The sequence below is a fragment of the Haplochromis burtoni genome, unplaced genomic scaffold (assembly GCF_018398535.1).
Source record: "Haplochromis burtoni strain Fernald_Lab_line unplaced genomic scaffold, NCSU_Asbu1 Contig_18, whole genome shotgun sequence".
Taxonomy (NCBI): Eukaryota; Metazoa; Chordata; class Actinopteri; order Cichliformes; family Cichlidae; genus Haplochromis; species Haplochromis burtoni.
This window is the reverse complement of record NW_024582379.1, coordinates 1,993,889-2,010,191: the sequence shown is the minus strand read 5'-3', so window position 1 is coordinate 2,010,191 and position 16,303 is coordinate 1,993,889. Positions and strand designations below refer to the sequence as shown.

At 38.4% G+C, this 16,303-nt stretch overlaps 1 protein-coding gene across 2 annotated transcripts in view; it reads left to right on the top strand.

Moving 5' to 3' along the window:
- The window catches only part of LOC102309063 (netrin receptor UNC5C), a 181,502-nt gene extending 165,660 nt beyond the window's left edge, over positions 1 to 15,842 (top strand). For both annotated transcript variants that reach the window (XM_005916218.3, XM_005916219.3), the window contains 6 exons: positions 2,249 to 2,417; positions 4,843 to 5,076; positions 6,628 to 6,777; positions 6,873 to 7,037; positions 10,106 to 10,284; positions 12,390 to 15,842. In XM_005916218.3, the coding sequence (XP_005916280.1) occupies positions 2,249 to 2,417; positions 4,843 to 5,076; positions 6,628 to 6,777; positions 6,873 to 7,037; positions 10,106 to 10,284; positions 12,390 to 12,552 (1,060 nt within the window). In that variant the 3' untranslated portion in view covers positions 12,553 to 15,842. The remainder of the gene's footprint in view (positions 1 to 2,248; positions 2,418 to 4,842; positions 5,077 to 6,627; positions 6,778 to 6,872; positions 7,038 to 10,105; positions 10,285 to 12,389) is intronic.
- The last annotated feature ends 461 nt before the right edge of the window (positions 15,843 to 16,303 follow it).

Below are 16,303 nucleotides of genomic sequence, written 5' to 3'. Positions count from 1 at the left end.
TTCACCTTGGAATCAATACGGAGCAAAATCCATTCATATTTACTTGAAGGGGTTTTTAAAATGGGAATCTTAAAACCTGGATAAATACAACCAAGAGGGTCCAAATGACTATGGACAATGGAGAGACACAGTTTGAGTCATGTATGTTGTTCCATGCACTCATTTTACAGTCTCTTCAATCAGCAGCAGTCAATAAGAATTAGGCCCCGTGCAACATGCTGCAGTATTTCTAAGAGTCGAACATGTTTTCAGCCCTCTGTGTTTACACAGAACATCACATAGCTACGTTTACTTACCTCAGCAACCCTTGCCTAAGGTGTCAGATTAACAACAAACAAAAGTCAAAGCATCTCTTGTTGTATTTGCAAGATAAAGGATACAGAACATCATAAATCAATAAAGCTGTAATTCATTAAGGGGTGACCTCAGCATTAGGTAGTTAAAAGGGTGCTATAGTTTCACTCCCACTGTTTTTATCTTTGTTTTTTTCTACCCATGTGAACCCTTTATGAGTCAATAATGAGCCCCAGCAGCTGAATCGATAACACTGCTAAGGATTAGCTCTCCCTTGACACAAGGTGGGCTGAAGAAAAAAAAACAACAGAAGAAAAACATTGTTAATATTTAGATCTATCTCCTCTATCTGTATGGCCTCATTCACAGTCAATATATGGCTTCGGGAAGATGAGGGATAATGGATCGTACTGGCATTTGACTTGTATATTTTTTGTGTTTACTGCGAGTGTTGTTTAAGTATCTGGTTTCAATTTTCAGTTTACAAATGAGACTGCTATGTATGATCTTGTGGATGTTGAAGTTTTCTGCTGCAGTACTGAGTCATACATTAGTTAGTGAGTGCTTGAGGTTCCAACATTTAGATGTATAAAAAGCACAAGAGTGTATGATTAGTAGCCTTTTATTTTCTGCCCCGTGAGCTGCAAGCTATTGAATCCAACTGAGGCTGACTATACAAATCATTCTCCAATAGAGTTTGTTCTTGCTCTGTTTTTCTTCTGTTCTCTACGTTGCAAAGGTAATCTATTCCTCACACGTAAATGTCCAGCTTTGTACTAGTGCATCTCAAAAAATTAGAATATTGTGGGAAACTTGTTTTTTTCTTTTTTCCTAATTCAACTGAAAAGGTAAACAGACGTTTTTAATGATAATGATGGCTTATAGCATGAAAATCAGAAACCTGGTATCTAATATTATTCGATTATTTTCTATGATCAATCAAAAAAGCATTTACAATACACACATGTCCAATTCTGAAAAGTATTTTAGTCTACACTGCTTTAACACAAATTACTGCATTACTGCTTGTGGCATGTAGGCAGTCAGTTTGTGGCCCTGCTGAAGTGTCATTGAGGGTGCTTTGATAGTAACCTTTCACTTATCTGTGTTTTTTATTTAAGTGGATTGTCATCGTTTTGACAATACTCCATAGATTATTTATGGAGTTCAGGTCAGGTGTGTCGGCTGGCCAATCAAGCACTGTAATAATACGGTGAGTTGGTAGTAGTTTTGACAGTGTGTGCAGGTGCCAAGTCATGCTGCAAAAGGAAATCGGCTAAGCTTGTCCGCAGATGGCAGCATGAAGTGCTCTAAAGCCTCTGAGTAGATGCCTCAGTCCTCTCCTTGTGAAGCTCTCCCAAGTTCTCGAATTGACTTTTCTTGACAATCCTCTCAAGACTACGGTGATCCCTGTTGCTTGTGCACCTTTTCCTTCCAGTCAACTTTCCATTAACACACTTCGATGCAGCGCTCTGCAAACGGACAGCCTTTTCAGCAGTGACCCTCCTTATGGACAGTGTCGATAATCACCTTCGGGAGAATTGTCAAGTCAGCAAGCTTCCCCAGAATTATGGTTGTGAGTACGCAGTTAGACAGAGAGATGCACGGTGTTTAAACTGACTGAATAGTAATTTACTCAAAATTACGTAATCCAAAATTTTGAAATACTAGTTTTCCGATTTTTGTGAGCAAAAAAAGGCTTAAAATATTTCTCTTTATCCACAATGAATGTGGACTATTTAAGGGTATCAATATATTAAGATTAGAATAGAATTAGAGTATATGAAGATTCTTTAGTTGTCCAAAATATTAACAAGGTAAAAACAAAACACAGACCTGAAGGGAACCAATTTAGCTTTGTGCGATTGAAGCTCGCAGTAGCTGGGATCCGACAGCGCAGCCCTCCTGTTGCTCTTTTCTGTCGTGTCACCTCAGTGTTATCTGTGTTTCCCAGACCCCCAGTAGAGGACATCCAGACAGTTCTTAGCCCAGTGGTGAGCTGTGGACCTCCAGGAGCCCTGCTGACCAGACCAGTGATTCTCACCATCCACCACTGCGCTGACAATGTCCAGGAAGACTGGCTCATACAGCTGAAGAATCAGCTGGCCATGGGAGAATGGGAGGTGAGCGTTCAGCTTTGTGTCCTTTTTGTTTGTGTGCACTATTTATGTTCCACTGTTTTTAGAGAGAGGCAACATACAGCTTTTGAAAAGAAAAGCTGTCACTGTGTTGCCAGCTAATGAGAAATTGAAATTTCTGACGGATGTGAATACACAGAGATGCACATGTACAGTAAAATTTTCTAAATGTGAAAAAGTCTGCAAATAATTGTTTACACAAAGTAATGGCAAACCTGCCCACAGCCATAACCAAGTAAGTGATATGCAGTCATTTGCACGGTACACACACAGCATATAGAGGAATAACCTGAATTACACATACACTCTGTGTATTCATTGAGCGAGAGAGAGGAAGAGATGGAGAGAAGGAGAGAAAATTTGGTAAACAGAAATTGCCTACAGGCTAGTAGACAAGCAGGGGGTTGAAGACTCCTATCAGAAGCAATTTGTTATGCTTCTGCCATCCTCCTCTTCTCTCATCTTTCTTCTTATGCTTCTATCTCTCCTTTTTTTCTATCCTTCTCTTCCTCTCTCCTCCCGTGTCTCTCAGCATGAAGTCTCTACCTCAGCAATCTACTGCGTGTGTCTGTGTGTGTGCGCATGTGTGCATCCTTGTGTGTGGGTGTGGGTGATAAGACTGTCTTGCAGCATCACTGTGTCTACAAGGCGCCCGTATGCTGTCTTCTGTTGCTTATCACAGCTCAACACAATGTCTTTGCACAATTAGCCATGCATAAGACTGTGTGTGTGTGTGTGTGTGTGTGTGTGTGTGTGTGTGTGTGTGTGTGTGTGTGTGTGTGTGTACACGTTTGTGCGTGTGAGAGTGAGAGAGATTCAGAGGAGAGGCTCGGTGCAGAGTGGTTAAAAAAAAAAAACAAGAAAAATGAAAAGTGGAATTTCATCAGGAAGTCGATTTGTTTTTCTTTTATTGCAGTAGAACATCCATTTCCCATCACAAAGTTTTTCCCAAAAGAGTGAGAGGAAAGGTAATTGAATTCCCCTCATATCAGGGGGGAGCAGCCACAGTTGTGATTACCAGTAATAACAGATTCCTACCATACTGCTTCCTGACCTCTTTGTATTGATTCAGCTCATCTGTAGGAACACAACCCCACATGAACTGTGATTCAATACTCAATATTTGTATCACACATTAACGGAGTCACACAAGCAAACATGGATATCTGCACAACTAATTGCGGATCCAGTGGTCACATAATAAGAACACAGATAGCCTGTGCATCCTCCGTTAACCAAGAGAAACGCATGGGTTTACCATAACTCAGACTGCGACAGGGAACTGTAGAAACGATATGAGCTACAGCCAGCAGATATCCCACAGCGAGATTGGACACACTTCACAGACAACCTCTTTAACCAAGTCTCATCATTCTCCCGAAGTACACACTGATGTACTTCTATAAGTATATACAGCAAATACACTTACAGTGTGCTAAAAAAGAATTATATTCCGTATTATATTCATGCGTGTTGGAAAAATCTTATTTTTTTGTTGTTAAACTACAAGCAGTGCATCACATACTGTCTTTTTGCAAGTAACAACTCAACAATAATAACTGTGCTTTTTTTACCTTTTAAAAATCCTCTAGAGTTAAGAAAACCTCTTAACTCAATTTGCATAAAAACAAAAACGGCAAACAAACCTGTTTATAGGAGCGGAATGCATTTGAAATAAACCGCAACCTTGCTTACTTATGGGCTGTTTGCATTAGTGGAAAAGCTTCCAAATGCAGGTGCTGTCAGGTTATGTTAACAGACAGGATGTGGCTTAATGCCCGTAAATTCTCAAATAAAGCCTGTACTCAAATAACAGCCAGCTTTTAACAATAGTGGTCTGTATGACCAAACGAAGGACAGCCCTAAAAAAAAAAAAAAAGGTGGGAAAACAAGATTAACCAGACCATGGCTCACTTTGTAAATTCACTTTGCAAATAATCTACATTTTCATGGTCTCTTTAACAATACTCTGCTCTATATTGATCACATATGTTGTTTTAAGCCAAACACTGTTGTCACGCAGTTTTGCTCAACGTGATCCTACTGTGACATTTATCTCAGGTTTAATGTTGATTAAATCTACTGTTTTGCTAAGAAAAATTAAAAAAAGCTCTTCAGATGAGAAAGGAAATTATGCCTATGAATGTCTGGAGCAGTTTTAATATGAAACAGATTGAGCAAGTGTTAAGTTTAATTTGACAACAGCACCTATTGTGGATTTAATTTAAAAGGTGGCCTTTCTTAAATGAAAGAACTTTTTGATTGAGATGAGTAAAGGCTCACATGGTATTTCAACAGTACTGTGTTAAAGAACTTCCAACATTGCATTCACAGTCACCCGTCATAGGCACAAAATGGTACTGTGTATAAAAAACATTTTCTCCTTTTTTTTTGTATTTGGTTCCTGAAGGATGTGGTTGTAGTGGGAGAGGAAAACTTCACCACCCCCTGCTATGTGCAGATGGACTCAGAGGCATGCCACATTCTGACAGAAACACTGGGGACGTACTGCCTGGTGGGCCAGTCAATTGGCAAAGCAGCTGCCAAGAGGCTCAAGCTGGCTGTTTTTGGGCCCGTTTCCTGCACAACTTTGGACTATCACATCAGGGTCTATTGTCTGGATGATACGCAAGATGCACTCAAGGTAAAGAATTGAAGCTAAATAAGTCCCAAGCCAAGTAGTATTTTTTCCACTTGTGTTTTAATAGACATATTAGATAAATAGAGTACGTATTCACCCCCAGTGCCTTGAATAACACCGAAGGCATTTGATACTATCGACTAAAAGTGTTGCTGCATTTATTAGTGCTGTGAGAGATTTAGCTCTCTCTTGGACTACCCATACTAAAATGCTTTCATGATAATTTACATTTGAAAAGAAATGTATATATAAGCATTTGAACAGAAAGGGCTTCACAGAGTCGTAAATAGAAGCTTCTGCACCTCTTGTCTTCTGGAAATGAGCTAAGAAGGAGTAAACAACACAGGGTCAAGCAATGTCAAAGCAGCAGTGCTGCTGAATTCAAACAAATTCAAAGCACTGGAGGGACCATCTGATATGGGAGATTAACAGTGGTAATTTATGCATGCAATGTTAAGTCAAGTGTCAGTGGCACACAGCCATGCACACTCTTGCACAAACATAAAAAAACACTTAGTTTTACCAGTTCAAACAAGCAATTGTAGCTCTAATTGAGAGTTCAGGGGTGTGCTTTTCTTTTCCAATGATGAGGACTTTGTTTAGTATAATTGATAGGCTGGCTGGAGGAATTGATTATTTTGAAAAGGTTGTAGGAGGCATCAAAATTCAAACGGATAACTTAGTATAAACGAGTGCTTCTGTGTGTATTTTCAAGAGCCAATTAATATGGCTCAGATATAATTCTGTAGTATTCTCTTGGTGTGAACTTACCCAAAAATACATACAGATGTCTTTTTTATTAGGGTCAGTAAAAATCCCCACAAAATAAAAAATAACTTTGGTACTTTCGTAGTGTTTTCTTCCCTGCACAATTGGCTAAACAATGAATAGAGTGTGTCATTTTTATATTGAAATCAAACACAGTGCGTTGCAACAAACAATCCACAATAAGTACTTTGCTTCACCTTTAGATCTGGAGTGAGGTTGTCCTTTCTCATCCTTCATCCTTTGAAGCTAGACAGGCTTTATTGCTGAATTTAAAACTAGATGCAACAACCATCATAAAAGACGAAAATGTAATCATTTGTAATAGGTTTATTCTTTTAGTGTATTAAAGCCCAGAGTGTAAGCAATATGATACATTGAAGTCATCTTTTAATGCCAATAGAAGTAATTTAATTTTACCATATTGCATTAAAGATATGCTTCATTTCCTCATATCTCAAAACAGCAGTACATTGACTGGTGGGGCATTATTAATCAAGGGTTTTATTGAGCCTCTTAATGTGTCTTTTCAGTTCAGTGCGTTTAGCAAAGCAAAGCTTTGCTTAAAATCAGGACATACAAGCATGGAAATGTGTGATGATATCTCATTAAATCTTTAATGCATTTTAGATGTTTTATGGTGCCTTATGTGCAGTAATTTTGCAAATTAAATCAAAGGTCTTATACATTCTCTAATGTATGAAAATGGTCCAGTGAGTGAGATGAAGCAGAGGGAAACCTGGAGAGTAAATATAAAGTTGTTATTTCTTTATGTGGGGTTTTGTGTAGGAGGTTCTTCAGATGGAGACCCAGATGGGAGGAAAGCTTCTGGATGAGCCAAAGACGCTGAACTTTAAGGACAGCACACATAATCTGAGGCTGTCCATCCATGACGTGCCAAGCGCACATTGGAAGAGCAAACTCATTGCAAAATATCAGGTAAATTCTGGAAAACAGTAGTACTGGTGCATTTACCTGGAAAAATGATTTTTGAAAAAACGTGTATTTATTTTCGACGTTTGTGCATGTTGTAGGAGATCCCGTTCTACCAGGTTTGGAGTGGCAGTCAGAGAACTCTTCACTGTACCTTCACCCTGGAGAGATTAAGTCCAGCCACCACAGAAATCAGCTGCAAACTGTGTGTACGGCAGGTAGAAGGAGAAGGACAGATCTTTCAGCTCAGCAACACATTGGAGGAGGTAAGCTTGTAGAAATTTACATATATATTGGGGGCGACTGTGTGCTGTCCACTAATCAGAATGTTGTTGGTTCGATCCCCATTTCCTACAATCTGCATGCCGCAGGGTAGGCTACCTGGGCAAGATACTAAACCTTAAAATTGCCCCGGATGTATCATGGGTTTACGTCGTAGTGTGTCTGTGTGTGCATCGCTTGAAGAAAGTGCTTCATTTAATTTAACATTTACATACATCAAAAGCGCTATAACACAGTTTATACTGCTTGCATGTGCAAGATAGCTGCAGACAGCAACATTAACTCCCACTGGCCAGGGATGGAATAAACTAATACATGCTGAAACATGCTGAATGAGTAATACAAAGAGAGAGACATTTCTTTCTACATCCTTGCTTCCTAACTTCTACATTCTTGTACAAAAGGTCCTAAAGTCACTAAGTTTTTTCACTGTCTGTCAGACAGTCAGGGTTTCTGCTATGGTTCTGTGACTCTGTTCAATCATTCATACTAGGGTTAGAGGTCACACAACACAAGTTGAATAGCTCCTCTTTGATTTTGCTAGGCCATTTTACCATGGAGTCACTGAATGTATGCGTGTCTGTGTGTGAATGGCTTTGGTCGGAGGTCAGTCCATTCTTTTTAAATGTAACGGCTTCAAATTCTCCCATGGTGGTCAGGGTAATAGCACTGTACTTTAAAAAATGTTTCTCTTTTTTTGTAGGTAAGGTAAAGTGGCTTAGAAGAATGGATGTTTCTCTTATTTTTCTTTTACTATTTGCTAAAGTACTTTTGGAATAGCGGGAAGAGTTCCACATGTTCAGTGTTCCTCAGCAGTACTTGCTGAGCACAACATTGTAAATGAGTGTAACCCAGAAAAGACATTTCTTTGAGGTTAATGAAAATGACACCATAGTGTAAAGAATATTTAAACATCAAATGATGAAAGAATAGTCATATTTCTCCATTTATAAAGGCAATACTGCCTAGATTCGCAGAAGCAGCCACACATCTATCAACCACCCTTGCATCACTTTTAAATCATCCAGTCCATACTATACCCAGCTGATAGCTGACTTCTAGAGCAATACTGTAATGAATATTTGACAGTTTCTTTTTTAAAAATCATTAAAAATATATAATTATAATCAACTTTGTGATCTAATTTGAAAAGTCTAAAAGTCACAGTTTCTGCTTGGCAGTTCTGTGCTTTAGTTTTGCAAGAAAACTAATTGATATAGTTAGGTCTGCAAGTAGTTGGACAATGACACTGTTCATGTAAATTTGCACAGTGGATTTGATTTTGTGGCAACTGTGTGCTATTGCAACAGATTTAAAATTTTAGGTTGCGGTCCATTTGAAATAAGCCATTACATAACTGCTTTGATCTAACCTGGGTCACATTTGACAGCTGGAGCTAAACATCTAAGTACTTTAACTCCATGTCTGTTTGTGTGTGCTGCACATTAAGCAAAATGTTGTAGATCCTCAACAATGTTAAACAATGAAAAGCAAAGCAGATTTAAAGCATTATTTCAACAGAGATGTCCCGTTGCATCAGTCATTCAGTCTCCAGCAGCAGAGAGCTTTCTGCCATAAATTGAGGCTAAGTAGATGCAGTAAATAGTAATCATTCACATCAACAGTGGCTGTTGTTGTTTCCCTCTGCCAAGCAACATTCATTAGGCTGCTGCCTCCTTTCAACCCAGGAGTGGCAGATTAATGGGATGAAGGTTTAGAAAAGAGACAGGGATTGACATTGAGAGGAGAGAGTGCTCGGGAGCAGATTTTTGTGTTTGTTACACTCTTGCATTACTTAGGAGACACCAAATGTAATTGGTCACACCAAAGGCAAGCAGCAAATAGAGACAGCCAGGCAGAGATGTGGGTGAACTAGAAATATGATGGTTCTTACATAAATGCACATTTTCGTCTATAGGACCATCCCCATCCTGTGTCGCTATTGCAAAAGATGTACTGTATGAGTCTGGGGATACGACAACATTTCTCTTAATGAATAACTTTTGTGCAAAAGTCTTGAGCCACCATTTTTTTCTGTTTGCTTCCAAGGAGGCAGAGCAACATCTCCAGGCTTTATTCAAGCCCAAACAGGCATCAGGGGAAGAAGCAGTGTTGTGACTAGACATAACAGACAAATTAGCAAAAAACAATTTTGAATTGTATCTTTAGGCACTTTGTCACTATCAGCCTGTCACAAAAACTCATTTCCCTCATTTCATTTGTTTAAACTCTGAAAAATGCCAACCAGTTTAACAGGCAGAAAATGGTATTTATGCACCAATAAGGTGATTCGCAAAAAAACTATTACCTGAAAATTTGGTGTGACTTGATGATGTACAGTTTGTCCTAAAAAAAACTGAGGAAAGTAAAGAACAAAAGAAGTGGTAGGCCAAAAAAACCAACAACAAATAGGACACGCAGGACCTGAGAGATGCATCTGTCTTCCCAGTTGATTCCCCTGCTGTTCACTGAAACAGTCTCATCACGGGTTTTATGTAGTGGTGAAAGCAAATTTTAAATCTTTGCTTCAGATCATCATCAGCATGTGCAACTAGTGCTACAACTAGCGATGTCGGGGATCTTATCAAAACTGAAAACAGAAGAGTACCATCAGACATTGATTGACCCTCTATGCAGTATCAAGTGGAAAGCATCTGATTGGCTTCATTTTTCAGCATGAGATTGATCCCAAATACCCTGCCAATACACTGAAAGCATACCTGGATAGAGACTGTGTCACTTATGGACTGGCCTCTTCAGAGCTCGGACCTCAACATTATTGAAGCAGCATGGCTAAAACATCTTGACTGGAACAAAAGACAGCCAACATCCAAAGAAGAGCTTTGAATCTTCTTCAGAATGCCAGGAAAACTATTCTTGAAGACTACTTAAAGAAATTACGAGAAAGCTTGCATAAGAGACTTCAAAATCTGTTGAAGAATAACGGTGGCCATACCAAATATTGACTTTCAAGCTTGCTGGAATTACACAAACAAAGAGAGAGAGTGAGCCTTTAAAATAACAACTGACCAGTTTCTTTCTGTCTTTTCAGGAGGTCCACTGTATAGACACATCCCTGATGGACCCTGCCAGTAACATTACAACTTTAGTGGGGCCCAACGCCTTTCGGATTCCTTTATCCATCAGACAGAAGTTGTGTGGAAGCCTGGATGCACCACAGACCAGAGGCAATGACTGGAGGATGCTGGCCCACAAACTCAACCTTGACAGGTGACACTTGGCATTTGTTTTATGGATGCTTCTCTTAGTTGTTTTACTTGATTTGAGTCCTCATTCAGGCTTAATAATAGCCTGTTTCATCTCTTCACCAGAAGAAAATCACAGAGAATCACTTGTTGCACTTCAGTAGAAATTAACTGATCAAGTCCTTGAACACCTTTCAGTATTTTGAAACTGCATCTCTTCAGAATCTCTCTTGGGCAAAGCAGCACTGCTGGACTCCTGATTAGTAAATTAAAAGGACATTTCCTCTTTGGATTTAACTCACAGGTAACATCCGCAGAAACTCTGTGTGCAGATGTGTGTCCTAATGATTTAGACTGGAGGTTCGTTTACCAGCAGCTACCGAAGCATAGCCAGATATTGAGAGGATAATTGGGCACAAGTGCACATCATTGTCCCAGCAGGCAGCCAGCTCATGAAGCAGTGTGTTGATGTGGGCACCAAATATTCCTCATCAGTGGGCGAAAAAGCTAGCCAAATTGTTGTTTACTTCCACATTTCCACTTAAAAAGGTACTCTTCAAAAGGACCACGATGAAAAGGTCTAACAAAGGGGTATCATCTTCTCTCCCCTCTGCTCTAGTGGCTGCTACGTCATTTCCATTTTACTTCTTAGTGTTACTCACGATCTGCGGTCACAGTCCTTATTCCTTACATAACCTTTTCATGTATATATAAATGATGAGACCTCAAATGTACCCACTCTGGCACACGCAGAAACACTCAGAAAGTTTAGGAGTTTTGATCCAATGCAGTGAAATGGCTTTAAATCAAATGCTGGAAACTCACACAAAAAAGAAAAGGCCAATCTTAGCTGTCGAGTTCATTTAACAGCAGGATACTCCTTATCGCATACTGCAGGCAGATGGAGTCTGACGCAGAACATGAAACAAAGGGAAACAAAGTTGGAGAGAAAGTAATAGGAATTTATTTATTAGACGTTTTGAACGAGAGAACTGTGAAAAATTAAGAAAGTCTATAAGGAGAGAAACCGATTAAAATGAGGAGTATGGGGATGAAGGGATGTTTGTGGTTGCATTTAAACAGCACCAAAGCTCGCCAGAGTATGCCAACAGTACAATCACAGGATTTACAGAAGAACAAAAAGCTTCGGTTTTACCCCGTGAAGCTCAATCTCTGGCTTTTGCACTTCAAAGAAGAAATTGAGATTTTTGTCACAGATGTCTCAGACTTTTCCTCTGCAGCCACTGTGTACTTTGACTCGCCACGGTTTAGTTCTAATGCAATAACATTTTCTTCCCCCACATTTGTCTAAAATATTTTGAAGTGAACATGGGTAATAAAAATGTCCAAAAAAAAAGGAAATTAACCTGTCAAATTTCATTTATGCTTCCTTACACCACAGCTGATAGCAAATGGTATACTATAGAGGACCCGATAAAGTGTATTTCTTTATAGTAAGTTCTTCTGTCTGTGCTGCTTTATTGTGCGATAGTCTCAAGTCTTGAAGAGGGAAATAATTCATCACCTTGTTAAATAGAAGTTTCAGAATGTTTTATATTATATGTTATGCACTTAGAATTTCACATTAAAAAGCTTTTTTTTTTTCATCACACATCCCACATGGGCTGATAAAATAATCAGCATCAATCATTACATATTATGCATTCACAAGGTGAATCATGGAAAATGGTTCAGCTAGAGAAAAATGGTCGTTCCATATTTTATTTATTTATTTTTTTTTACCTCTGTCTAAATATCAAAATTCATAATGACATTAACATCACATTAGATAACATAGGCTTGTTTTACTTTCTCCACATCTTATGTGTGCTTTCTCAATGAGGAGGGTCAAACTGTCTGTACTGAGTGTCCAGCAAGTGTATTTGAAACCCTCCCTGACACATCTTTTAAAGTTTTGGATGAAATCTGTCTTAGTGATTAGACAATGAAGCCATTCACATCACACTGCTGAGTCATTCACTGCCCATGCTTTTCAGAGAGCAAATTTCAAATATTCCAATTTAATCTTTCAAAAATAATTTGGAATTGGAATTCATCTTTGTCTGTTGCATAATATTGACTTATCTATGCTTTGTCACTCACCCCCTCACTCCTTAATGTTCATTTCAGATACCTGAACTACTTTGCCACCAAGTCCAGTCCAACAGGCGTAATCCTGGATCTCTGGGAGGCCCAACATTTCCCTGATGGAGACCTAAATGAACTGGCCACTGTGCTGGAAGAAATGGGTCGCCACGACAGTAGCCTTGCCTCCATGACAGCGGAACATTGACGAAACACTGCAGTTACCATGACAATGGTAGAGGTCTGGAGATGATTACGCGTGAAGTGTCGATGGTTGATCCTGCAGCGAGGGCAACAAACCAATTAGCAACAGAAAAGTTGCCACTGTGGTGACTGAGCACCGATTAAATACCATGGTAATCATGCCGACATGGTAACAGATAGGAGAGGCACCTTAACTGCTGTGTGCTGGAACTATCTATGTATCTTTGTATGTGTATTTGCGAAATGTTGCAGTGTCGTATGTGACCGAAAGAGAGATAACCCTACCTATCTATCAGGAACACAGAAAAACATACACACGCCTAAAAAAAAAGAAAAAAAAAGAAAAAAAAAAGCTTGTCCATAGTAACACCGGTTGTTCTCTTGTTGTTACTTTAATATTGAACAAGGAGAAGCAAAGAACAAGAAGCAGCAGAGAGGTACTGACCTTGGAAACCTCTGTAGGAATGGAACAGAATCATAAGGGGAAAGAAGGTAAACTGATTACAGAAGAGTGGGAGAAGGTAGAGTGAGGAAATGGAGAGAGTGAGTTAGAGACTCTTAAGAAAGATGGGCGCAAACACAGAGCGAAGCTAAACTGATTACAAAAGAGAGGGAGGACATAAACATAAAATGATGGAAGCGATGGCAGGTGATCATCTGAACGGAAAACAGATAATGAGAGAGGGGGATAAAGATGTGTGTCTTCTCTTGTGAGCCTCGGCTGTACGCGTTTGCCAGTACAGTTTGTCGTCTTTATATCGTTTCTTAGGGAACGCTCTATGAATTCTGCTGTCCATATGTGTGGATCATTTCCTGATACAAGAATGAGTACAAAGTGACTGTCAATCAAGGGTCCTGACCAGAAACAAGCCCGAGACAACAACAACTGTCCCCTTTGGGTTATTATCATAAAGATGGTTCCAATTTGATGTTGATTAAGATTAAGGCTTTTTTCAAAAATACCATCAAAATCTTTCAGGTCAGAGAAAAATGAACACAAAAGCAATTTGACTTGCTTTCAATGCCTCTAATGTTCTTTTCTTCTTTTTTTAATTCAAAAAGCCAGTCCAAAGATAATTATGCTGCTGAAGGATGCAAGAATAACTTCTTATTTTTTTTAATAATCTTTTTTAAGGTAAGATTTCAAGATTTCATGTATGATAATCATATAATGATTATTAGGTAAAGCTCATCATCATGCACAGTACATTGCAGTAAAGCATCTAAGACTTTTATTTTTTTTATTTTATCATTGCTTTTTCACATTTAAAAAAAAAAAAAAAAAAAATACATTAAAAAAAACACGATCCAGACAGGAAAAACAGGAACGACAAACTCAAAACTACAAGTGCATCTCAAACCACTGAGAGTCTCAACATAATCTGCACTAATGCTGCTTCTCTATTACTTAACAACCAGCAGTTGACCACAACCTCCAACCCAGAAGTGTCTATTTTAGACTGTTGGGGCTTCTTTCTGGACAGACGGACAAAGCAAAAAAATAAATAAAAAAATGGGGGGGTGGAAAACATAACTTGATTTGATTGCAGGAATTATATGACAGTGAATTAAATGCAGCTCATCTACTACTAATATACTGATTTTAATCAATTATATTCAAGTTTCCTTCAGTTGTGTTATCTGCCATCAGGCCACATGTGGCATTTCATTTGTGATCGTCGCCATGACTTTGCTGGTCACTAGCACCATCCAGTGGCCTTTGATAAATAAGAGCATTTTAAGTGTTTTCATTTTTATTTTATTTTGATTGTGTAAATACATGTTTATCATTATGTTCATTCTAAAGAGCTTTTATTACCACGTATTTTTGTTCATTGTTCATTATTATTTACATAAACTTTTTTTTGCCAGCTTTATTGTGTTTATATGTGTGACACTTATGAGGGGAATCTGCATCAGTTACTTAGCAGCTAACATTCCAGTCATGGTGTATCTATGACAAAGTTACAATTTACAGGTAAAAATCATATAAAGGGAGTTATGTAACATGAAGTGTAATATATTTGTGTTTGCAGAACAACTTGCATAATTACAATTGGCCCTGAGAGGGAAAAAATTCAAAAACTGGAGTTAGGTATTTCCGTTTTGAATTATGGAGAGACGCCATATGAAACTGAACATCAGGTATGTAGAGGAGACAAAAAGGGAGGCAGAGGTCAAGTTTAACACTGGTACAAAAGGTCAAGTATTTACCTTGGGTCATGAGAGATTTTATCTTATAGCTGCCCGCTCAGGAGGAAACCTTGAGATATTGATTTTTCAGAAAGATTTTCCTTTCTTTGTACAGTTGTTCAAATATGTGCGACTTTAAGATTCAGACCTCTTGTATCAGTGTAAAACCAGCTGTAAAAGTACGCGCGGTTTGATTTTGCGTAGCTCACAGCAGGAAAGGTGTACAGTTAACTGACAGAGTGGATGTTTTCAAATGTAATTGGTGATGTCATATGTGAGGAAGTAAAAGGGATGGGAAACCTTATGAGGATAAAAGCCTAAAATATTTTAGTCATCAGCTGAAACAAACATGAACCCAAAGGTCATGACAATGCCTCTTTTATACAATTTGATCATCGACATCACTGACAACTTTAAAGGCTGAATTCAGTCATACAACATCTATTTTTTTGAACTCCGACATTAGGAATTGTTTAAAAAAAAAAAAAAATGAAAATAGCATAGCTCCACCTCAGATTTGAAGTGTACAGTTTACCAGAAGAATCGATTTTCTGTTAAAAAAGCAAAAGCGAGACAAGGGAGGTTTTCATGAGCAGAGCACGTGTAGGCCTCCAGGAGATGATCCTTCATGATGTGAAAATGAAGAAAGTAGTATTAAGATATCTAAGTATGTAAAAAAAAAAAATAATATTTTCTATTTCCAGTGTGTACAGTTGTGTACTGTCAGCTATATTTGGCAAATTTCTGAATATGAAAAAGCAGTACAGTTAATAGTTTGTATGTTTGATTTTTTTAATTTAAGTTTTTCTTTTGTTCCTTTTTTGTAAAAGCAGTGTCTACTATGCAAACTTGGCATTGGTTATCATGATAGAAGTCTTTATCTAGAGCTGTCCTTGTACGTGCACTCCTGGTTTTACTATCGGGAGTGATTTGATTTGATTAGTGTGGGATAGTGTTGGTCCATTTTAGCTAGTTCTGGCACGCTTCATGAGTCTTGCTCAATCTTGCTGAATGCTTGCCTCTCTATCTCCTCTAATTGTTCTCTGTACAAAGTGTAAGAAAGAATTTTTAAGACAATTAATAAATTATATTTATAAGCAATGCTGAAAACCTGTGCTGCATTTGGTGGCTTATTTCAACATAACTTTTACTTGCGTGCAATATCCCAACTTGGTCAGAAATCCGATTTGTAGCGCATGAAAAAAGATATTTTTCATTTCCGATACTTATTTTTCTTATGATTTCTGTGAAATTCACATTTACATGCTCCAGACTCAATAATTTGTGGGATAAAGAAGCCTGAAGAGGAGGAAATTGAAACGGAAAATCCTTATGGTGTCACTATTTAACATGCTGTGTGCTCAGCAGCACCAGTGGGTTGTAATGAGGCATGCTGCCTTTTTTTTTTTTTTTTCCAACAAAGAAAATATGGAGCGCGTGTCTTAACAGTAAGAGGCAATGACTTGTTAGTATTCACCTCATTCAGCTACCACAAATTGAACATCAGCCATTTGGATGAGTGAAACACTTTATTGGGGGGGAATGTTCAACCTTTTACTGAA